The sequence below is a fragment of the Ceratotherium simum genome, chromosome 16 (assembly GCF_057802395.1).
Source record: "Ceratotherium simum simum isolate JZ-2026a chromosome 16, ASM5780239v1, whole genome shotgun sequence".
Taxonomy (NCBI): domain Eukaryota; kingdom Metazoa; phylum Chordata; class Mammalia; order Perissodactyla; family Rhinocerotidae; genus Ceratotherium; species Ceratotherium simum.
The window spans coordinates 11,106,862-11,129,173 of record NC_141915.1 but is presented as its reverse complement, the minus strand read 5'-3'; the positions used below and the strand labels follow the sequence as shown (position 1 = coordinate 11,129,173).

The 22,312-nt window shown below is 52.2% G+C and overlaps 4 protein-coding genes across 6 annotated transcripts; 1 reads left to right on the top strand and 3 right to left on the bottom strand.

The window, feature by feature from the left end:
• Positions 1–55: 55 nt before the first annotated feature.
• Positions 56–2,106, bottom strand: GABARAP (GABA type A receptor-associated protein). Of its 2 annotated transcripts, none has more exons than XM_087440525.1 (4): positions 1,928–2,106; positions 1,259–1,361; positions 1,021–1,139; positions 56–555 (listed from the first exon to the last, which is right to left on the bottom strand). In XM_087440525.1, exons 1-4 carry the CDS (start codon positions 2,015–2,017, stop codon positions 490–492), a joined length of 378 nt encoding a protein of 125 aa, XP_087296651.1. In that variant the 5' UTR covers positions 2,018–2,106; the 3' UTR covers positions 56–489. The 2 variants fall into 2 exon arrangements, with proteins under 2 accessions (XP_087296651.1, XP_004433222.1); XM_004433165.3 differs by having other exon boundaries at positions 1,283–1,361; positions 1,928–2,100.
• A 463-nt stretch (positions 2,107–2,569) lies between these two features.
• Positions 2,570–9,607, bottom strand: CTDNEP1 (CTD nuclear envelope phosphatase 1). The gene is made up of 8 exons (XM_004433163.3): positions 8,836–9,607; positions 6,102–6,168; positions 5,883–6,001; positions 5,596–5,667; positions 5,066–5,182; positions 4,726–4,837; positions 4,198–4,282; positions 2,570–3,888 (listed from the first exon to the last, which is right to left on the bottom strand). Exons 1-8 carry the CDS (start codon positions 8,935–8,937, stop codon positions 3,828–3,830), a joined length of 735 nt encoding a protein of 244 aa, XP_004433220.1. The 5' UTR covers positions 8,938–9,607; the 3' UTR covers positions 2,570–3,827.
• A 475-nt stretch (positions 9,608–10,082) lies between these two features.
• Positions 10,083–18,044, top strand: ELP5 (elongator acetyltransferase complex subunit 5). 2 transcript variants are annotated; one of them, XM_014789589.2, is made up of 8 exons: positions 10,083–10,233; positions 10,390–10,450; positions 10,535–10,615; positions 12,321–12,541; positions 13,683–13,864; positions 14,409–14,504; positions 14,650–14,750; positions 15,401–18,044. In XM_014789589.2, the coding sequence occupies exons 1-8, from the start codon at positions 10,098–10,100 to the stop codon at positions 15,513–15,515; spliced, it is 993 nt and encodes a 330-aa protein (XP_014645075.1). In that variant the 5' UTR covers positions 10,083–10,097; the 3' UTR covers positions 15,516–18,044. The 2 variants fall into 2 exon arrangements, with proteins under 2 accessions (XP_014645075.1, XP_087296650.1); XM_087440524.1 differs by lacking the exon at positions 14,650–14,750.
• CLDN7 (claudin 7) lies at positions 16,064–18,001 on the bottom strand. The gene is made up of 4 exons (XM_004433161.3): positions 17,779–18,001; positions 16,726–16,890; positions 16,535–16,619; positions 16,064–16,448 (listed from the first exon to the last, which is right to left on the bottom strand). Exons 1-4 carry the CDS (start codon positions 17,999–18,001, stop codon positions 16,286–16,288), a joined length of 636 nt encoding a protein of 211 aa, XP_004433218.1. The 3' UTR covers positions 16,064–16,285.
• Positions 18,045–22,312: the final 4,268 nt, after the last annotated feature.

Here is a 22,312-nt window from a genome sequence, read left to right as displayed (position 1 = left end):
CCAGTGAGGAGTAAAAAACAAAAGGGGGAGGGGAGCAACACAAAGCAAAATCCAGTTCAGCTTGGTGGTTTCCTCTTTATTGATGTGCCTCCTACCTTCCCCCACAATTCAGTCCCTTCCATCCACCCACAAAAAAGAAGGTAGTGAAAGGAAAGGATTGTTGGGGTTCTGAGCTCCTTGGGCAGTTAGAAAGGGAAGAGAAACCAAAACAATCACTGGATGTGACAGAGATTGACAATCAAGAAGTCTAAAGCAGAGTGGCAAAGGTGGTAGAGAAAGGGGAAGAAAGGAGAAGGGAGAAGTAGTAGTGGCCATCTCCCCCATTAACCCTCCTGCTAAGACGGGCTGGAGAAGAGCCTCAAACATTAGGAAGGGCAGGTCCTGAATAATGGAGGTGGTGTTTGAGCCTGAAGGAGGAAGAGTAGGTCAAGGAAGGGGGGCCACCTCTCTCTCTGTAGAATGGGACCCCCCAACTCAGGGGCAGCAGCTTCACAGACCGTAGACACTTTCATCACTGTAAGCAATGTATAGAAAGAAGTCTTCTTCATGGTGTTCCTGGGGTAAAAGCAGAAAATTATGGTGCTCAGGCATCTGGGCTTTAGTTACTTGAACCACCCACTGCCCAGACACATTCTTCAAAAACCATTCTCTCTAAACACCCCAAAAACCAGTGCCTTGACTCCTTCCCTCGCTCCAGGCCCTAGTGGCAAGCAGTAGTATCCCTAACAGCAGTCCTGGGCAAAAAGATCTCAGACTGTTCTCCGCTGCCTTGGAATGGGAAGGGGACTGGGGAGAGTCTGGATCAGAATAGTTGCTCCAGCTCACTATTCTCACCCTTCTCTCTACTCCCACTGGCCTGTCCAAACCCCCAATCCAGGGCAATCCGCAAATTTTAAGGCCAAAGATAAAATTGAGAGCTAAACAAACCAGCTAATCCAAGAATTGCTGACCTAAAACGTTCTTCCCCTCAAACTCTTCTAACTCCTCTCAAAAGCCTCCACTACTTCCCGGTCACCATACCTGGTATAGCTGACCCATTGTGGCACTGGTGGGTGGAATGACATTGTTAACAAAGAAAAACAAGGCATCCTCAGCTCGGAGATGAATTCGCTTCCGGATCAAGAAGTAGAACTGACCAACTGCCAAAGATACAAAGTGTGATAAAGTCATAGAGATCACAAATGCCCTCAAAAGAACAGCTGCTATATGTGGAGCTTCCTCCCACAGAGACTGCAACCCCCCCCAACAGGAAGCAAACCTGAGTATTGGGTCAGGTTCCCACCTGTGAGATCAGAAGGCACCAGGTATTTCTTTTTGTCCAAGTCCCCTATCCGAGCTTTGGGAGCCTTTTCTACTATCACCTGACAAAGATGAAAATTAGGAGACATCAGGTATACAGCCTCACAGCTCCACCTGTCAAGAGCTCGAGCAACAATATTCCCAACACCCAAACCTACCCCCGACTCATTTTTCTTTGTCTCTGAACACGCGGTGCAGCCCTGAGTAGAGATCCTCACCCCATTGACTGGAACTCACCTAAATATCCAGGATCCCTGAAGAGGGCGTCATAGTAAACAACTATCTTAATCAGATGGGGATGACTAGTCTGGGCTGACTAGAGCTTCAATCTCAAAAATCTAGCTAGCTGGGGGGAACGACCGTGTGAAGCTCAGGCTGTCAAACTCCCTACAGCCTCCCACACAAATCCTAAGATCTCTCCCTCCACCTACATCCCCTCGCCTCTAGCTCTACCGCTACCCGACTCCTTTCACCTCCGGTCCCAGAGACAGCAGTTTCGGGCTCGTTCCCAACCCCGCCACAGCCGGCAGCCCGATGCCCGCGCTGCCCGTCGCCGACCCAAGCCCAGGCTGTGGCGTCAGCGCCAGCGCCCGCGCCCCGCGCCCTCGGCCCTGGCTACTGTCCTCACCGGGACCCGGTCCGGGTATTTCTTTCGGATCTTCTCGCCCTCAGAGCGGCGCTTCTCGAACGGATGCTCCTCTTTATACACGAACTTCATCCTCCCGGGAACCGGGCTGGACCGGGCTGGCCTGAGGGAACCCGGGGGGGGGGGGCCAGGACGGGGGGCGGCGGCGGCGGCGGCGACGCGCGGGCGGATTCAGCGGAGCGATCTCGAGACTTGCGCCACTTCCCTATTCACCAACCCCGCCCCCGCCCATCAAGGGTCGCCCCGCCTGCTATGTTACGCCACTAGCTCAGTAGCCCTAACGCCGCTAGCGTAGCACCACCTACTGACCGCCCCCCCTCACGCCGTCAGCGTAATCGCTTTGGAATCAACTTGTGAGCTACGCAGGCTACGTAGCTGTCGTTGAAAGTAACTGAAAACCCATTTCCCAACCTTCCCCCCACGAAGCCGGGAATGAAAAGGGCTAGGAGATGGTAATAATTTGAGACCTGATTCTCCAAACGTTCTTTTTGGAAGTAACGTAGAGGAAAAAAAGAGCAGAGATAATTACAAGGATAGCTATTCACAAAACGTGCTGGTACGCTAAAGGCGGCCGTTGACACCAAAACAAAGTAGTACCCAAGCAGAGGAGGTGGTCTCCGGCAATTACGGACAACAAAAAGGAAATATATATTTGGAGAGACGCACAGAACGCTTAGGTTCCAGGAATGAGTGGACCAATAGGGACTGGAGAGGAGGTCCGAAAGGTAGGGACTACGTCAGCGCGGAAGAACACTTTAAGTATTTGTAACAGAAAAATCATGTGATCTTGGAGAAGGGCGGAGCGTCACGTGGCGGGTGCGAGGAAGTAGAGCCGGCTTCGGAAGGAGGGCGCTGAGGGGTGGAGGCGCCGGGGTGGAGCGGAGAGAACCGAGGGCCCGGGGCAGCCGCCGCCTGGGGGCAGCCCGTGCTTAGCTTGTCCACGTCAGTCCCCCAAGCGAAGCCCGGCCTCTCTCCAGCTATATGCCTGTTCTGGCGTCCAGGTTTCTCCTCCTTTCATACTTCTATGTTATACTGCGCTAAAGCTCAAGTTCCTTCAGGACACGCAGCTGTCCTTTCACTCCCTGCCAGGCCGCCCATCCTGTCACTAAGACCCTTCCCGCCAAAGCATAGATATTGATGTTAACTCTTCCATCCCCGAAAAGCCAGCACCACCTTTCCTCCTACCCTTCTTGGGCCCAACAGCAGTCTCTTTCCCCTCTGCCTAGGGGACAGGGAGGGTGTAAACCATGACCCCTCCCCTCATTTCCCCAAACCCCAGAGAAGGCTCTAGGGCAGCTTTGGTTTCAAAGTTATAATGCGTGGTTTAAAAGAGAGGAAAGAAAAAAAAGAGGAAGGTGGTTACAGATCTGAGTGAATCTAGGAAGAAGGGAAAATAGAGTGAAAAGTAAGGGGGGACAAGTTTGGGGAAAATCCAGTGGCCCAAAATCCCAGTTTCCCACCCACAGCCCAGCCCTTGGAGTGAAGAATTAGTCATTTTTGTACAAGAGTTTTTAAAAAATCAAATCACAACAAAGCTGGCTTGGCTTCTCTTTGAGCCTCCTAGATTACCAAATGTCTCTCACTCTGGCCAGTCCTGTCTCTCCAACACAGACACTGTTTCGGCTCTCCTAGGCCTCGGCTTATGTCCCAGTCTAGGGTTTCCAGGGAGTGCGAACACGAAGTTAGAGTGAGGCTGCTTCAGAGTCTGGCCCATGTGTCCATCCAAACTCCATATGGAGTGCGGGGCTCCCAGGGCAGAGAGGGGTGGGAGGGGCAGACCCTGCCCATGCAGTCCTCACCATTTGACAGGGCATCAGACGGCATCCTGAGGGCTCACCCTCCCTTCCCCCCCACCCCAACTCAGGTGGAGGGGGAGCAGCTGTCACCAGAGCCTATGTTGGTGAAGGTTTCGGCTCAGCACAGAACGAACATCAGCGGTGAACCTGGGATGACAATAACTTGCATTGGTAGAGTCCTTATAGTTGATATCCTCACAACACTACGGTAAGGCAGCCTCATTGGAGACGTGGGGCAGAAATGATCACCATTTTCACTGGATGAGACTGAGATTCAGTTTGCCCAAAATTCAATGGCTAAAAGTGATAAGCTTTAGTGTAAGAAGACCTCAGTTCAAATGCTAAGTTCTTAAGGGAAGAGAGATAAGTTAAGTAAAACAGGACAAACTTTTATTCCCTCTTGGGATCCCCCACCTCCTCCTTTCCTCGGAAATCTAAATGTCTAGCTTCTCTTACCTGAGGGCATCCAGCATCGGAAGCAGGTTGAGAAGGGCGGTATCACTGGGGTCACTGAACCAGGATTTGATGGGGATGGCATTGTCTAGGTTGAGTGAAAATACACATGAGAAGAAACAAAGAATTCAAGAGAGACACAGTGTTTTTTTCTTTTATTTCGGGGTAGGGATCATTCCTTAAATACATACCTCACTGAACTGCACCCCACCCCCACCGCCCAAACTCAACAACCTAAGTAAAACCTTCCTGATTTATTCTCCGAAATAAAATTAAACTTTAATCACCATATCTCATACTAGTGTGAGACTTTTAGCAAAATTTATTGCCATTGTGTCTCACCTGAAGCAAGTTTGATATGGGAAATCTAATGTATGAAGTGGACATGTGGCAGAGGAGGGACGTCTCATTTAAAAGAGAAACAATTTACATCCTGACCTACAGTAAACCAGGGAATCCCAGCTCTATGCATTCAAAATACCTCCTCAAAACCATTTCCTGGTCCTGCCAGACTCACCACCTTCCCCATACCTGGATGGCTCCTGTAAGCCCCTGGAGAGTTATCCAGGATCACAATGCTGGAGAGGTCACTGTGGACCACAGAGAGGTCCTTGATGTAGCTGCCCAATTCCAAAGTGCAGTGCTGGAAGGCAAGGTGAGCTGGCATCAGAAGGAGACTCGCGCTCTGTGACTGCTCCCCTAATCCCAACAACACCCACGGGCAGCCAACTCTCACAACAGAGATCATACCATACACCTCCCCCTCATCCCCAGAAGGTCCCATTCCAGGGCAAATTGCCTCAAACTCAAATCCTGCCCTGGTGGTCTGCCTCCCAAGCCTAACTCTTAGACCTGGATTCGAGCCCCTTACCTGTCTGTAGTATCTCCTCTTGAGAATGCTTCTGCTATTGTCCAGTTTATCTGCCACAGCAGAGCCATAAATCTCCATGCTTGCTGTGAACACCACCAGCTCATACCACTGGCTCACCTGAAATAGATCGCAGGAAAGAGGTGTCAGAAGAGGTGATCATTCATTTAGACATACAGTTCCCTTTCACTAGGAATCCAGTCTAGTCCTTCAGGCCTTTCAGCAACATCGAATGTCTCTGGGAACACAAAATTCTGAACGCCCCCAAACTCAGAGTCTTAGGCACCATACACCCTTAAGATTCAGAGAGGTGAGAACAAAAGAGCAGGAAGCCTGTGGAAAATAGAATTACATCAACACAACAAATGAACCCAAACTATCAACAGCCATTTTCTAATCATCCCACAACCTCCCCTCTCCAAAACTGCCCTGACCCATTTCTCCTCACCCCTTACTTCCTCAGATCCTCTAAATTCCCAGAGCCCTAAAACCATTCCTTCATCACAGAGCTCCCTTTAGCTGCGCAAACTCACCACTTCTAAGAAGAAATCCACATGGGGCCTCTTATGTACAAAAAACCGGACAGGATGTTTGTCTATTACCACCTGTAGAGGAACGGTGAAAGGCTGGGAGAAGTCCTGAGCACAACACAGGCCTAAAGGACACCCCCCACCCTCCCACTGCCTGCTTCCCCCCTTCAGGCTCACACTGGTGCCAAGAAATGGAGACGGGGACAAGACTCTCTGGGACCAGGAAAGGGAGTCCAGGTCTAAGCAGAATAATGGACATAACCATTCCATCACTTCCCACCACCACACACCTTGAGGATGAAGTCAGGAGGTGTTCCAGGCCGGACTGTGGGCCTCAGGACCCCATCATGATGGGAGTGAATAAGTGTCTCATCCAGATCCAGCACCAGGATCTTCCTCTTCACCTGGCCTGAACCACAACGGGAAGGGATAACACCAACCAACCTCCAGCCCAGACCCTGAACCCTACTACCTCACCTTAAAACAGTCTTCCCAGCCAGCAAACTCACCTAGCCGATTCCGGGACACAGGAGATAAGGGAAGGATATCATATCGAACAGTTTGGTACTGAATTACCTAAGAATAACAAGGGAGAGGATTAGAACTCTTGACAAGGAAATCTTCCTCAGTAACAATGATAGGTAGCGTGTGTTGAACAGTTACCGTATGTTGGGCACCACGTAACTGATTTAGGATTATTTCATTTAATCCTCAAAACAACCCTAATAACAATAATATCATTTCTGTTTTAAAGGCGAAGAAACCGAGGCTTGGAGAGGTTAAATACCTTGCCTAAGGCCATAGAGCTAGGAATTATCTTATTTAGTTGTTTGTCTCCTCAATTAGAATGAAAATTCCATGAGAACATGGATTCTGTCTCCATCATGGTTGTATTCCTAGAACACTGTAGCAGGGATGGTCACAACATTAGAATGGATGAAGTGGTGAAACTGGGATTGTACCCATGCAGTCCCACCCAAGAACCTGCCCTCTTAATCATGATATTATGCTGCTACCCTGAACAAAGAAATGCACTGCCCTCCCCACCTCCACCCCAGGGATTCTTTGTGACAACTCCCATCACTTCCACTTGGGAACTGAGAACCTCAGATTCCTTAGTGGACAGGGAGTAGGAGTCAGGAGGGGAGGTCCTTGGGTGCCTAAGGGGAATAGAGGATGAGGGAATCCGGGGGTTGTCAAGTCAGCTAAGTTCCTCTGGCTAGGGGCCACCAGGCCTATTTTAACCAGCCACCTGTCCATTTCTGTCTCTACTAGCCAAGTCACAAGTTGCAGAGAACCTCATCCCTCTGAACAGCCTCCTTATCCTGGTACCCAGGGCAAGGCAGAGAACACTGGAAAGCCCCATCTGCCAGGCAGACCAATAGAGTATCAAGAAGGCCAGAGTGAAGTAAGGACTGTGAGTGAGAGGTGAGGAAGGGACAAGGACGTCACCACCTCAGCCTTCCAGCTTCTCCAAGCCTTCTCTAGAGGCTCCTATTTCTAATACTCGGATATCCCCCATGCAAAGCCCGACAATTCACTCCTCTGCTCTTTTCTTCTAAAACATAGACAAATGCTCTTCAGTCCATCCCTAGGCCCCAAGCCTCACCAAAAGCAGGCTCCCCCCTTGCAAACCAAAGGGCCCTCTACCCCTAATCCCAAGGCATCTGCCCTTCTTTTCTCCCTGGGCTGTGATGAGAGCCGCAACAGCTCGGGTGTCCTGCCCTGCTATCTCGGATTGCACATGCTGGGCATGTAGGGAATGCTCCAAGCAACTGCCAGAAAGGGGGCGGGAGGAGAAACCACATTGGAAGGGAAGGGAAGACAAAAGGCTGTGGGGTCAGTGCTGCCCAGAGGAGAGCAATTTTGCAAGTAACTAGCCTCTGGATGCACTGGAGCACTACTCCCTGCACCCAGAACAGAAAACTGATGTGTTAGGAAGAGAAGAGGGGATGCTCGGAGTGAGACCAAACAGAAAGGATGGCAGCTAACATGTAAAGAAAACCCCAGGAGCTAGCCCCACACACATCTCAGCACCTCTGACTCCAAATTCTTCTTGGGTTCTAACTCCTGTCTTAGGGAAATAGCCCTGCCTACAACCATGACCACCCAGAACAATCCTCACCCTAAATCAGGAAGTGAAGGGAGTAGACCGGTAAAGGAGAGACTGAATCCAAGGCCAGGCCCATTCCCCCAAATCAACAAGTCAACCACCACCAGGGCTTTCTGGAAAGTCCATGACCTAAGCAGCCCCTACCTGGTTTTATTTTTTCAAGTTTTATTGAGGTAGGCCAAAGAGTAAAGACCACAGAACCTCTGCACCCCAGCTCACTGAATTCTCCCCAGATTCCTTCAGAGGAATCTCCCCAGTGAGGATGAGAACACAAGAGCACATTCATTAAATGATGTTAGCCTAAGGAGCTTTGACCTTGGAGAAAAGCTATGGGGGAGGGAACCGGGAGATATTTGGGTACATTCACACAGTCTCCACTCCCCACAGTATCCCTCATAATGCTAAGGTCTCCTGGAGCAACTAACATGCCCTCAGATTCAAGTTCTACAACTGACAAGCACTGTTTTCTGATTCGGACACCCAAACTTTAATGTGCTCCCTTCCACAACTAAAGAAGCCCATCATAAATGCATCTTTTCTAGTCCCAGGGTCTCAATAAATTCAGATACACTATGAAATAAGTTTTCAGGCTTTTTTGGAGGAGTTCCCTTCCTGCCAACCGCAGGGGTTTCTCCTTCACACCGAGGGCTTTTCCCAAGTTCCCATTCTTGTTTGCCACATATGCCCTCCCACTCGCCCCCACCCTTGACACATAAGCCCGTCTCTCCCTTGTTATAAGACCAAACACACACGGAAGTTCCGAATAATAGGAGGGTCTTTCACAAGCCCACATCAACAGATCTGCTGCCATCAAACAGGTGTTCCCCGCCTCTCGGTTTCTTTAGCAACAACTCCAGCTTTCTTAAAGAGCGCCCCACCCACCACCCTAGCCCCCAAGAGTTGCCAAATCCTGTCCCCGGTTAGGCCGCCCCCACCTCGGTTCTACTACAAGGGTCTCCTTCCTCCCTATCCCACCCCATGTCCAGCTAAGGGGGCCCTAAATTCTCTAACGGGAGAAACTGACAGCAGGACTCCGTTCCTAGGCCCAAACAGAGGCCCGACACTTTCCAAAAACCCGTGAGCACCGCTCACTGAGGTCCCCACCATCACCAGCGCCCACCCCAGCTCACCGTGCGGATCTGCCTCCGCAAAAGGTAAATGAAGAAGCTCCAGAGCTTGGCGGCGAAGGCCACGAACGTGCGCAGCCCCAGCAGACACTGCGTCCGCATCATCCCGATGACCCCGGCACCGCCGGCCCCGGGGCCCCCGCGGCCCAGCTCCGCCAGCCCCCCGGGGGCAGCCCCCCGCCGCCGGGAGGGGGAACGGGGGCCCCGAGTGGCAGGAGAGGCTGCAGAGAGGGGCACGGAGCGGGCAGCTCAGAAAGCCACCCTGGGCGAGGGGAAAGCCCAGCAGAACCGGGAGCTGGGGGACAGGCGTGGGCAGCCCGCGGGGGCCCACATGGGCGGGGAGTGGCACCGACGGCTTCGCGGAGGCTGCGGGCCGAGACAGGTCGGGCTAGGACGGGGTCCTCCGAGACCAGACTAGAAGGGGATGGAGAATTGGGGGAGGGGGCGGTGGGGAGGGGACTAGGGAGAAGGGAGGGAGGGAGAAGGAAGGGGGAGGGGAAGGGGGAAGCGGAGGGTGGCCTGCTGCGCAGGCGCGCTAGGGGGCTGCCCGCGGGAAGGGGGCGGGTGGGGGCAGCGGCGCGCGAAGGGCTGCGGCGGCGGCGAACAGGCCAGCTGAGCGAAGGAGCGGGGAAGGAGGGGGAGGGGGAGCCGAAGGGCGCGGATGGCTGGATAGGAGCGGCCTCCCCCTCCCCGAGGTCGGGGGTGCCTTAGCCGCTGGGGAGCGGGGCTGCAGCCTCTACAGCTGGATTTCCCACTCTGACAGGCGCCATTTTACCGCCCAAAGAGCTCCCTCCTCCTTTTTTCCCCCCTCCTCTTCCCCTCTGACACTACTTCCGGTGGTGACGTGTATTCGCTTCACCGGGACTAATGTTCCCCCTACACGGTCTATGGGGGTGGGGACAAGGAGAGCGGACTGCCCCCAACAAGGCCGCAGTATCGCGCACGCGCAGAAGGTGGCGGAGGGCGGGGCCAGAGGAGAAGCCGACGCCCGCCTAGAACGGCATGGGCGGGGCGGGGTGACGTCACTTGCCCCCGAGGCTCGGACCCGTCCGTCGGGCTCGAGCGGTCTCCTCCCCCACCCGCGGACAACTGCCCCAACGGCTCTTCCTGCCTAGTCAAGGTGGGAATGCAGAGAGGGGCGTCAGCCGTACGTCTGTGCGCCAGGGCTCGGGACGGGCCCCTCCGCGTGCGCATCCCTGAAATATTGCACATAATCACCTCTCATTCCAGACTATGCCGGGTCTTAGTGGAGGCAGGAATCATGGATGCCCCGCCCCTTTCACCTGGAAGGGGCGGGGCAGCGGGCCCTGACGCCATCAGAGAGCGTCCGAAGAGGTAGCGGGCGGGAGTTGGAGATGTTGGAGTCGCTTTTGGCCCTTGGCGGCCTGGTGCTGCTGAGGGGTGAGCGCCACAGGCACAGGGGCTTCGGAGCCGGGCTCAGGGAGCGCAAGTGGAAAGGAAGGGCCACGGGTCACAGGCTAGGGGTGGAGGTCGCGACGAGTTCGTGAAGGCGGAAACGTAAGTGTTCTCACGCTGTTTATCTCTCGCTCTCCCCAGACTCCGTGGAGTGGGAGGGGCGCAGTCTCTTGAAGGCGCTTATCAAGAAATCTGCAGTGTGGTGAGTATTCGGCAGCGTCTCCTTGTCCTCCCCGGGAAGGAAGCGTGGGCCCCACTCTGACACTTCCCCGCATCTCTGCCTCAGTGGGGAACAAGTCCACATCCTGGGCTGTGAAGTGAGCGAGGAAGAGTTTCGTGAAGGTTTTGACTCCAGTATCAACAGCCGGTAAGTACAAACTGGAAGAGATTTAATTGGATGTGGGATCTCTATTGCTGAGAAACTTCCCTTACAGCAGGAGGCGCAGAACCTCGTGTGTATTAGCAACTACTTAAATATTCATAGAATGAATGGATATGGGTCTTTCGTGAGGCAAGAATTAGTAAGAGGAATGATGAGTGGTAGCTGGAGAATCCAAAGTAGAGACCGTAGAAGTTGGGAGAGAAAAAGAGAGTAATAAAAGGCCAACAGTACAGGTTAGCACCAGAGGCTGAACTGAAGGGTAAGAATAAACACGTTATGCCTTTTGAGTTACTGGAAATCTGGCGATGCTTAATCCAGACGTGGATTCCAAACTCGCATCAACACTAACTGTAAGCTGCTGAGGGACTTGTCGTGCAGGTAGAGGGAACAGCTTTTGCAAAATTAGAGAGGTGTGGAAGGCATACCTGTTCGTGGGAGGTGGAAGCGCTTCCTGAGGTCAGACAAAGAGGTACTTGATAGTAAAAGGTCTTACAGAACACACGAAAAGGAGTTTAGATGTTATCCTAAAGGCAGTGGGGAGTCATTTGAATATTTGGGAGTAGAGTGGTGACATCATAGCTGTTAGATTAGTCTAGGGTGGACTACAGTGTGGAGAATGTGTTGGAAGCGCGCAGCCTGGAGATAGGGAGACCAAGTGGGAAGACTATTGCAGTAATCCAGGTTCAATCAGGTGTATATGTACTGAGCACCAGTTCCGAACCATCTGCTGTGCTAGGCACTGGAGATACAGCAGTGAATGAGGCAGACATGGTCCCTGTCCTAATGAATCTTAGAGAATAATGATAGGAGATGACAGAGGCCTGCCTTAAGGCAGTGGCAGTAGGGAGGCAGAGTTTAGGACAAACATAAAAGGAGTTGAGCAGGTAGAATTTCCAGGACTCATAGACTGATGTAGTGTAGAGGAAAGCATCCAGATCAGGAGGTCCTTGAACCCATCTAAATGCCTGGTTAAGAGAGATTACTTCCTGGTCTGGGTGGCTCAGTGGATAATAATAATAGTTTACCTCTATCTGTTGAGCCCTCATTTTGTATCAGCCATTGTGTTAGAGATGATGCTGTATGTTCAGATGGCATTCACAAGAGAAGCAGAAGATAGAAAGGTATCTGGGAACAAGTTCTGCCACCATGAAGCTTTCCCAGGATTTCTAGCCCATGCCAGACTCCTTTTCCTGAACTGCTATTTTATTTGTAGTTACTACCACATGACTTAATTCTTGACCTTCTCTAAGGTATTCTACAGGCAGGAACCATGTCTCATGTCCTCTCCTTTCTCTTTATCCATCTAAAGAATGATGTGCTTTAGGCACCACTCAGGAAATAATTGATAATGATGATACCTAACATTTATCAAGTACTTAGTATCAAGGACTGTGCTAAATGTCAAGAGGTTTGTATCCCTATTTTACAAATGAAGAAACTGAGTCTTAAAGAGATTAAGTGATTTATCAGTTAGGTGACCTTGGGCAAGTAGCAAAGCCAAGCCTGAGGGTCAGGGCTGTCTGACACCAAAGTCTGTGCTCTCAATCACTATATTCTACCTCTCAGTAATTACCTTTCACAAAATTTAGGATATTCAATCGAGAAAGCAGAGCTACATAGATCAGAGGATGAAGTTCAAGATTAGGCGGAGGGGGCGGTGTTATGTTGTCTCCTATTTTCCCTTATGCAGGCTGGTTTACCATGACCTCTTCAGAGACCCTCTCAACTGGTCAAAGACTGCAGAAGCCCTTCCTGGGGGGCCCCTGGGAGCCTTGAGAGCAATGTGCAGGAGGACAAATCCTGGTCCTGTCACCATTGCTCTGGATTCACTCAGCTGGCTGCTGCTTCACCTTCCCTGCACCACACTCTGCCAGACCCTGCATGCTCTGAGCCATCAGGACTCCCGCCCTGGTGAGACCCTTCCTTTGTTACTTCCCCTCATACATCTTCCCCTGCTGAGGAATGTGCGCCTTTCCACCCTAAGAAAAAACATATCAAGGATCTCCAGTTGGACCTTCTTTCATCTCTTCAACCTCTATTCTAGTTCTTGACTTCTCCATAATCCCATCTACTAATCACTTTTTTTTTCTTCTCCAAGTTCTTTCTTACTCATTCATTTTATCCATTCAACATTCATTCAATAAATATTAAATATATACAATGTGTCAGGTACAATTCTAGATAACAGGAAAATAAAAACTAACTGTACTCAGGTTCTTGCCTTCCAGGAGCTCAAAGTCCCATAAAGGATACAGAGAGTAAACAAGCAGTTCCAAGATAGTCTGATAAGGGCTGTCTTGGTAAAGGAACATGCACAGAGCACCTTAAGGAAGGAACTGTCTTAAAGAGCAAGGGGTCAGCCAGGCAAATTTGGTCAGGCCAGGGGCACTGGGACTAACCCTGAAGTACACTGTGGGTTCTAGAATGGGCTTTGGAGTCAGATACTCAGCTTTGTATTAAGGTGCTTGATCTCATTGTTTCAGTTTCCTCTGTGAAAGTGGGGGAGTTTCTAGTATTAGATTGACCACTTGGAATTGCTGTTTTCGTAGGTCAGATATGGTCACGTGTCAAATATCAGCAATTTCTCTGGTTCAATCTAAAAATTCTGACTTTTATAAGGATTGAAATGTTAAAGTGTTTAGTGCAGTGCCTGACACTCTGTAAATGCTCCCAAAAAGGAAGGGAATCAAAGGCACTGACTGGGATCTTGGCAAATTCCCAAAATTGCAAGTAGTGTAGTGTGTAAAGAGTTGAAGCTGGAAAGTAAGCCAAGACCAGATGATGAAAGCATTAATTCCATCCTGGAGTCCATGAGGGGGTCCTGAGGACTGAAGTCAGAGTGATGCCAATTGGAATTGGGAAGTGTGTTAAAGGTGAGGGCTGACAGGCTCAGAGCAGGGCAGTGAAACTGGCGATGTAAGTTAGGATTGTGGCAAAGCTGTGATGGAATGTGGGTCTCTCCTTCCTTCTTCCCTCTTCACTTTGATCCCAGGCCTCTACCCTGAATGCTCTCTGCTGCCCTTTGTGCCGTACATTTCCTGTCCTTCTCCAGGTGACAGCTCCCCAGTGGAGCAGGTGCATGTGCTGGGCCTGCTACATGAAGAGCTTCATGGCCCAGGCCCCGTGGGAGCATTGAGCAGCCTTGCTCAGACTGAGGTGACCCTGAGTGGCACAATGGGTCAGGCCTCTGCCCACATCCTCTATCGGAGGCCCCAACAGCGCCCAACCCATCAGGTCAGCAGAAGCATGGGAGGACTAGGGGTTGGGGTCAGAAAGAGGGGAAGTCTTAATGGGAAAAGCAATAAAAAAATGGTGTGATTGAGTACTTCTCTGTGCTTTCATTGTTTCATCGTTTCCCTCATTTAATCTTCACAGCTACCCTGTGAGGTAGATGGTTTTATTATCTCCATTCTGCAGTCCGGGAAGTAAAGTCCAGGAACGTTTAAATTTGAGTCACTTACCCAAGATAACAGACAGAAAGTGGTAGAGCCAGGATTTGAACTCAAGATCGCCTGACTCGCATCTTCTGAGCTTAATCAATGAAAGATACTGCCTTCCAGGAAATGGAAAAGGAGGAAAGACTGAGTGGTTCCTGGTGGGGGAGAAGGAACAAGTTCATATAGAGAGGTTTGAAGAAGGGGTGAGATGTGGAGAGCAAGAGGTGAAAGCAGCCAATTACATAGATGACTCGGGGCTGGGGGTGTTAGGTCCCGAGTTCTCTTTGGTTTGTTCAATAAGATGGAAAAAACCTTTTTGATACTCTTCTTTCTTTCCCCAGACTCAGTGGTTCTCCATCCTGCCTGACTTCAGCCTGGATCTCCAAGGGGGGCCCCGGCTAGAGTCCCAGCCCCACCCAGATCCTCACACACCCCCGGTATCTGAGTGTGCCAGGGCTGGAACAAGGGAATGGAGTTTGGGATCTGGCAAAAGGAGAGAGGAGACTAAAAACTGCAGAGGTTGGGGGTAGGGTCAGGGATTCCAGCGATGGGGCAGAGTGGCAGCATCCTTTATACCCACAGGTGGACCCCACGACTCATTTGACATTTAACCTTCACCTATCCAAGAAAGAGAAAGAAGCCAAAGATAGCCTGACCCTGCCCTTCCAGTTCAGCTCTGAAAAGTAAGGTTGGGGCCTAGGTGCTCGGATCCCTGAGTAGAGCCCAGCATCTGGGCCTGAGAGGTGGGGCAACAGCAGGTTGTTGATTAACCTGACTTTATAGGGGCTGAAGTCCACCTCCAGAGACAAGTCTGGGGAGTGGTTCTCTACCCACCCATACCCCATCAATGGCAAAGGGCTTTTATGTCTCTTCTCTCCATTAGAGCCTTGGGTCCCAGCTCCACGGTCATCCCCAGAGCAATCTGAGCCTGGGCTGAGCCAGACCAGACCCCGAGGAAGTGGCCCTATCTCTAGGCAGTGGTGCTAGGAGGACAGGAAACTGGATGGGTATGGCAAAGGCAGGTTAATAAGGGCTTAGCAGATGCCTGTTGTTCTGTGCCCAGTGTGTGGGTGGATGAAGCAAGACTACAGCAAGATCCTTGCCCTCAAGCTGCTAAGAACTTAAGGTATTATTAGGAGAGCAGTATAACAGTATCAATTCCAGTACCAAAAGGGTGCTTCAGTACTAGCTAAACAAAGAGGTCAGAGAAAGGGACTTGGACCAAGAAAACATGGAGGCCAAAGAGGGAGGCAGTCACCAGGAAGAGGGTATCCAGACATGACCCCTATTATCCACCCTTACCAACACCAATTCTCTCCTTCTCTGTCTTCAGACAGCAGGCTCTACTGTGCCCTGGGCCAGGTCAGGCTACCAGCCACATCTTCTATGAGCCAGATGCTTATGATGACCTGGACCAAGAAGACCCAGATGATGACCTAGATGTTTGACTGGCCAGGAGATCTGACTGGACTATAATTGGAAGGGGAGGAGGAAGACCTTGGGTCCCTAACTATCCTTCTGTTGTTCATGTTGTCCTTGCGCTGTCCCTGCTGCACCTTTGTTACCTGTGTCTACGGAGGCCCTGCCCTATGACCCATGAGGGAGCAACATCTAAGCAGGGCCAAAAGTGCGATGGGGGCATGGGGGAAGGTGAGAGAATAGAAACTCCCCCCAAGCCTAATAAAAATCTTAATTTTTTTATTAAAAAAGAAACTCTTTGGGAGCTATTTAAGCAAGAGTTGGGAATGGAAGGAACTGGAGGATGGGAATGGATGAGGGAAGCCAAGCACCTGAGGCTTCTGTAGTCAATAGTCAGAGTATTAGGGCCTGAATGACAGTGAAATGGTTGGGCAGAGATGGCCTTGCACACTATTGGTGCTCGATAAGTGTCTTTTTAACTGAAGCAGGTGTACTTTAGGTTCCAGGCTCCCTGCAAGGTTCTGGATGGGAAGAAAGTAAAGGGCCTTAAGGGAAAAAAAAAAAAAAGAAGCCTACTTTCCAAAACATACTGTTTATTACTGTACAAAAAGCACAACCTCCCCTCTTTTCGTCTCCCCCATCCACCCCCCCCCCAGGGAACTGTACACGGTGTGCAGGGCTGGAGTGACCAGAGGCTTCTGCTACGCACCCTGCCCAGGGGCTGGGTTCTCTGCCTCAGGTCCTCTCAGGTGTCTGGGCACACCCATGGGCTGCCAGGCTGGGGCAGAGGGGTCCCAGCTCACACATACTCCTTGGCAGAGTTAGGCTTAGGGTAGGAGCGGGGTGCACGGTACGCAGCTTTGCTCTCACTTCCAGGACAGCAGAAAGACAGCAGGGCACCTCCCAGGAGGACCAGAGCGGACGCTGCCCAGCCAATGAAGATGGCGGGACCAAACTCATACCTACAGAGAGAAGATTGGGGTCAGAAACCCTGGCCTGCGTCTCCTGACCCCAGACCTGTCCTCTTAGGCACGGGTCCCCTACTTACTTAGCATTCATGGGGACCAGCGAATTGTAAAAGTCTGTGACAATCTGGTGGCCATACCAGGAGCAAGCTATCAAGGCAGCAAGACCTGGAGAGAGAATTAGGATTCAGTATTGTGGCCCTCAAACCAGTACCTTGCCCACCCTTACTCCTCCAAGATGGAAGAGGGGAGGGCCCTTGAACCTGTGGCTCACCTGCCACGACGAAAATGATGCCTCCGGCCATAGCTATACGGGCCTTCTTCACTTTGTCGTCTCCCCCACAGTTTGTACACTTCATGCCCATCGTGGCCACGAACATGGCCAGGAAGCCCAGCACCAGGGATACCACCATTAGGGCTCTGGTGGCTTGCAGGGACGCTGCAGTGAAGGGTGAAGGAGGCCGTCATTGCTGGAAATGCAGGAGGCCCTCCGACGGCTCCAGCCTTCGAGCCGCCCGCCGGGCACACTAACTAGGCACACTAACTAGACGGGCGCTGGATCCCGCAGCGGGTCACGGCCTCCCCGCCCCGCGACGAAGTCCGGGGCCTGAGCTGGGTGGATCCCGCCGGCTTCCGACTCCGCAGCCTTCCTGCTCCGCCCCGCCCACTGCTGTAGGACCCGCCCGGGGCGCCAGGGTTTCGATGAAACTGCCCCGGGCCGGGGGAAGGGTGAAAGGGGACAGCAATGACAAGCGGAGGCGGTGGCCGGAGCCCCCGCCAGGGCCGCAGGTCTCGCTCTGCGTCCCACCTCTGACCCCACTATCGGAGCCACCGGGTTTGCGGCTTCGGCTAATCAGCCGATAAGATTAGAGGCCAAAGGCGGCGGCCCAAGTCGTACAGAGCGCATGGCTCCTCGGCCCTCGGTCCGACCCCGCGGCCTCCGCCCCGCGCGGCCTTTTGTCGGGGAGAAAAGGGCGGGAGATGGCGGAGACCATTGCCTGCCCAGGGCGGTGGGGGAGGGGAGACCCCCGCCTAGGGCTCGGCTCCCCCTGAGGGGCTTGGGCCGCCGGGCACCAAGCCGAGAAGGAGGCCTGCTGGGAGCGGAAGAGGGGCGCAGCCTGCCGGGGTGCAGGCCCACATGGGCCGCCAGAACCCCGGCCCGCTCCGGCCCAGCCCCACTGCCACGGCCCGACCGCTTCCGCTTCCTCCTCCCCCGCCTGCTCCCCGGCAACCAGGGCGTCGGTCGTGGGGCCGCGGGCCCTGCCCAGCAACCCACCCCGCGACCTCGGCCCTGGGCGCGTCCGCCCCGTCGGTCCTGCGGCCTTACCCGACAGGGAGAGCACCGAGTCGTACGATTTGCAGCTCATCAGGCCCGTGCTCTGCGTGACGCAGTCCATCCACAGCCCCTTGTACATGGCCTGGGCCGTGATGATGTTGTCGCCCGCGTACGAGCTCATCTGCCACTGAGGGATGGCAGTGGCGGCCACCAGGCCAGCCCAGCCCAGCACAGCCATGGCAAAGCCCAGCAGCTGCAGGCCCGAATTGGCCATTTCCGCCCTTGGAAAAGACTAGGGGCGCCGGGTGGGCGACTCTGCAGTAAAACAAACAAACCTTGACCCCACAAAAGACAACTTGGGGTGGAGTTTTAAGTCACCCAAAGAGACAAAAAAGTTTTTGGTCGAGTGACTGCAAATCTTCTTGACACCCGAGGTAAACACAAACCGACTCCTCCGGCGGGGCGAGGGTCTCACAGGGGCAGAGGGAACAGGTTACGCCCGGAGTACTGGTGGCCGACAAAAGCGATCCGCGAAGGCCAGGCGGTTCCCTCCCGCGCCCTTGGCGACCCTACCTAAACAAAAGGTGGAGGGGCCGTATGGGCGCGGTCCTGGATGCTGGAAGTCCCCAAAGTGCCCTGGGCTGTCCGCCCGAGGCTGCCGTGCGGAGAGGCTGTTCAGCGGTCAGCAGGTGCGAGCCGACAGGTGCGGCGCACCTGAGTATATGTAGGGCGTCGGGGGCGCGCCCCCGCGGGCACCGGGAGCGCGAGAGCGGGGGCGGGACTGGAGGGGCGGCCGAGGGTGACCTGACGTCACCGAAGGGACACTCACCTGAGCCGGAAGTCCTGGCCCCCACCCCTCCTTGCCCAGGTGAAGAGGAAGAAACCTGAGCACCAGGGTCACGCCCCTTCGCTTGCCGGGCTTTGACCGCAGATGGAGAGGAGGCGGAGGCTTCTCAGGCGTCCCAAGCTCAGAGTTAGCCCCTCTGGACTCGACTTCCCTCGGGCACCAGGATGCCCCTTCCCCTCTCCCCCAACAGGTGCGCCCAGGACGCTGCGGAGCCAGGGGCTGGAGGTGGGGGGGCGGGGAGGGGCGGAGGGGATGCCTCTGGCCAGCCTTGGCCCCGCCTTTCACCCCGCTGGGACTCCTGGTTTCTACTCTAGGCGCTCTTCGCCCCGCCCTACTTTCACCCCCTCCCTCTGCTCTTCTCCTGTTTCTTCAGTCTCCTATCCTAGCCGATCCCACCTTCAGTAGCCCTAGCTCCAATCCCTCAGAACTCTCCACTTCAGTAGCCTTGTTGGAGTTTCCACGCCCAGAGCCACTGCCCCAGCACCCACCCGCCCTCGGCTGCTCTCCGTCGCCCACCTACCCTGCCCTCCAACAGACGCCCGGCTTCCAGACATGGCGCCCCACCACCCCAAATCTTCTTGGGCCCCCATTCCGATCCCTGACATGATTTACTGCCTGGGCCCTTCACACCCCACCTCCCTGCGGTCACTGTCCCCTCCCGCATCAAGGGTCCTCGTAGCAGAAAGAAGATACCACTGAGACTAGAAACCAGTAAAATGTGGGGAGCAGGGTAAGGGCTAGGTCAGAGTCTTGGCCACACCCATCGTTCCCCTCCCTTGGAGTCTCTCCAAACCTGCCCGCCACCCTTCCCTCTTCCTCCTCCCCCCAGCCATACATGCATTTCTTTTTCCTTCATTCTGAGCCGGGACCTGCCTATTTGTGTGAGTTCTCCCGTCCCCTCCCGGTTCTGTCCACCCTAACGTCTGGCTCACCCTAACGCCTCAGACTCCCACCTCACCCTCAGGTTTCTGCTCTTATTCTCCCCAAGCTATTGCCCATCCTTCCTCCAAGACATCTTTTCCAAGCATCCCCCATTTACTCATTCCTCCCACATCTTTAGTCATCTCCCCCTTCCTGCCTTTCCTGCTTCCTATTTCACTCCCCTCTCTTTTAGTCTACCTTCCTTCCCTATCTCCAACCCCTTGGGAGCACCGAAATCACCAAGTAGTCTTTCTCTGCATTTTCCTATGTGCACATCGCTGGCCCCCCTGTATCTACCTCTTCTCCAACCTCCTCACACCTCAGACTCACACACATTTATTACTGTCTCTCTCATTTCATTTTTCTTTCTCCTTTTTTTACCTTAACTCTCTCACATTTCCCATCTTTGTTCCTCCCTCTCATTCTCTCTTTCCTTCTTTTATTCATAAACTTATTAAGGGTCCCCTCTGGCTAAGCTAATTAGCCTGCTTTTCTGTAAAATGCAGACTTTAATGAACTCTTTATTATTCATTTTTATTGTTCTACTTTTTGATTAACCGTGAGGGGCTTTTTAAGTGCTTTCCAGCTCTAAAATTCCATGTTTTTCATTACTTAAGTTTATCCAACTTCTCTCCAAGCTCACTGCCACCACCTCAGGACAAGCCACCATCACCTCTTGTCCCCACACTGCAACTGCCTCCAAACCAATCTCCCTGCTTCCCCACTATTCTCCAGAGGGACTTTTTTTTTTTTTTTTTTTACAAACTTTGATCTTGTCACTTCCTGTTTAAAATTTTTTAAATCTTCCAATGGCACTCCTTTGCTCCTATTGCCCTGTTGGATTTGGCAAATAAATGTCACACCATGGCTGACCAGACTCTCTGTGCTTCAGCCACACTGGCCGTCTCTGTTCCTGAAGGGTAGCTATGTTCCTTCCCACCAAAGCACCTTGCACACTGTCTACTCTAGGGCTGGATGCTCTTCTCCATCTACCCCCACCCACCTTGCTCTACCCAGCTAACCAACTCTTCCCTCAGCTCTTAGCTCCAATATCACTTCTCCTGGGAAGCCTGGCCTGACTCCCCACCCCAGACTGAGTCAGATCACCTGCTGAATGCTCTCACCAATACCTATACTTTTCTTTCAAAGCCCTTATCATAGTTTGAAACTATTTACTTTGTGTGGTTCTTTATTCAGTGTCAGTCTCCCTACTGTACTATAAGTTCCAAGAGCACAGAGATGTGTCTGGATTTTATCACTAATAAATATTTGATAAATGAATGAATAAATTGCAAATTAACAATATTTTCATCCACTTGTTCAACAAATATTCTCTGAGTGCCTATATAATGTATCAGGCACCATGCTTGACACTAGGGATACAGCTGTAAACAAGACAGATAAGGAGGCTGCACTCATGTCACTTGGATTCTAGAGGGAGGAAGCAGGCAATAAAGACATTTAAAAAATGGTGCATGTTTTGAAAGCAATAGAAAAGCAATAATGTGATGAGGTTGGGTCTGCTCTGGAGTGAGGTCAGGGAGAGCTTTCTGAGGAAGTGACTGTTAAATAATGAGCCAGTCATGAGAGAACCATGTTGTAGGCAGAGGGGACAGCAAGTGCTAAGACCCTGTGTTGATTGCCTCTTTGAGACTTGTTTTTTCATGTGTGTGTGAGGAAGATCAGCCTTGAGCTAACATCCGTGCTAATCCTCCTCTTTTTGCTGAGGAAGACCAGCTCTGAGCTAACATCTATTGCCAATCCTCCTCCTTTTTTTTTTTCCCCCAAAGCCCCAGTAGATAGTTGTATGTCATAGTTGCACATCCTTCTAGTTGCTGTATGTGGGATGTGGCCTCAGCATGGCTGGAGAAGCGGTGCGTCGGTGCGCGCCCAGGATCCAAACCCGGGCCACCAGTAGCGGAGCGTGCACGCTTAACCGCTAAGCCACGGGGCCGGCCCCTGAGACTTGTAATATTAACTTATAGCAGGATCTCTCAACCTCAGCACTATTGACACTTGGGGCCAGATAATTCTTTGTAGTGGGTGACCGTCCTGTGCATTGTAGGATATTTAGCAGCATCCTTGACTTCTACTGATTAGATGTCAGTAGAACCCTCCACCAAACCCCAGTGTGACAATCAAGAATGTCTCCAGACTGCCAAATGTCCCAGTGAGGGGAGAGGCAAAATTGGTCCCAATTAAGATCTGCTGATTTAAAGTGTGACCAGTCAGCATCGTTGTGGACTTTTTTCTCTAGCAGCATTCAAGTAAAGAGCAAGTAGACAGATGGTTGGAATTAGCCAGGGTTGGGGTTTTGCTAGAAAGAGGGAAAAGAGATTTTAAGGTATTTGCTTGAGAGTGATTATGTGTTAGATCATGGCTATAAACTGGGTAAGTAGGAGAGTAAGCATGAAAAGGAGTTGATGGATAGTGAAAAACTGATAGAGACAATGGTTTAGAGATCTCCATAAAGTGAAAGGAATGGGGATACGTGAGTAAATGAACTGGAAGGCTGGGAGGTGATCATCAGAGGTGGGGGGCTTGAATTCAATAAATTGGAAGAGGTTGTTTCTGGAGATGACAAAGCCTAGGGTAGGGGCCTGAGGACAGGCTGAAGAGAAAGATCATTGGAGATGAGACTGAGGCCTGAGAAGCTACAATTAGATGGAGTACCTTGATGGATTTTGAAGTCAGCAACAATGATGATAGGAACATAGGTGTAAAGAGGAAGATGATGAGGCAGGTGTTAGAGTTATCAGTGAATGTGGGTGAATGGCCAGGCTGGGAGACCCCAGCAACAATTAGAGGGAGTAGTTG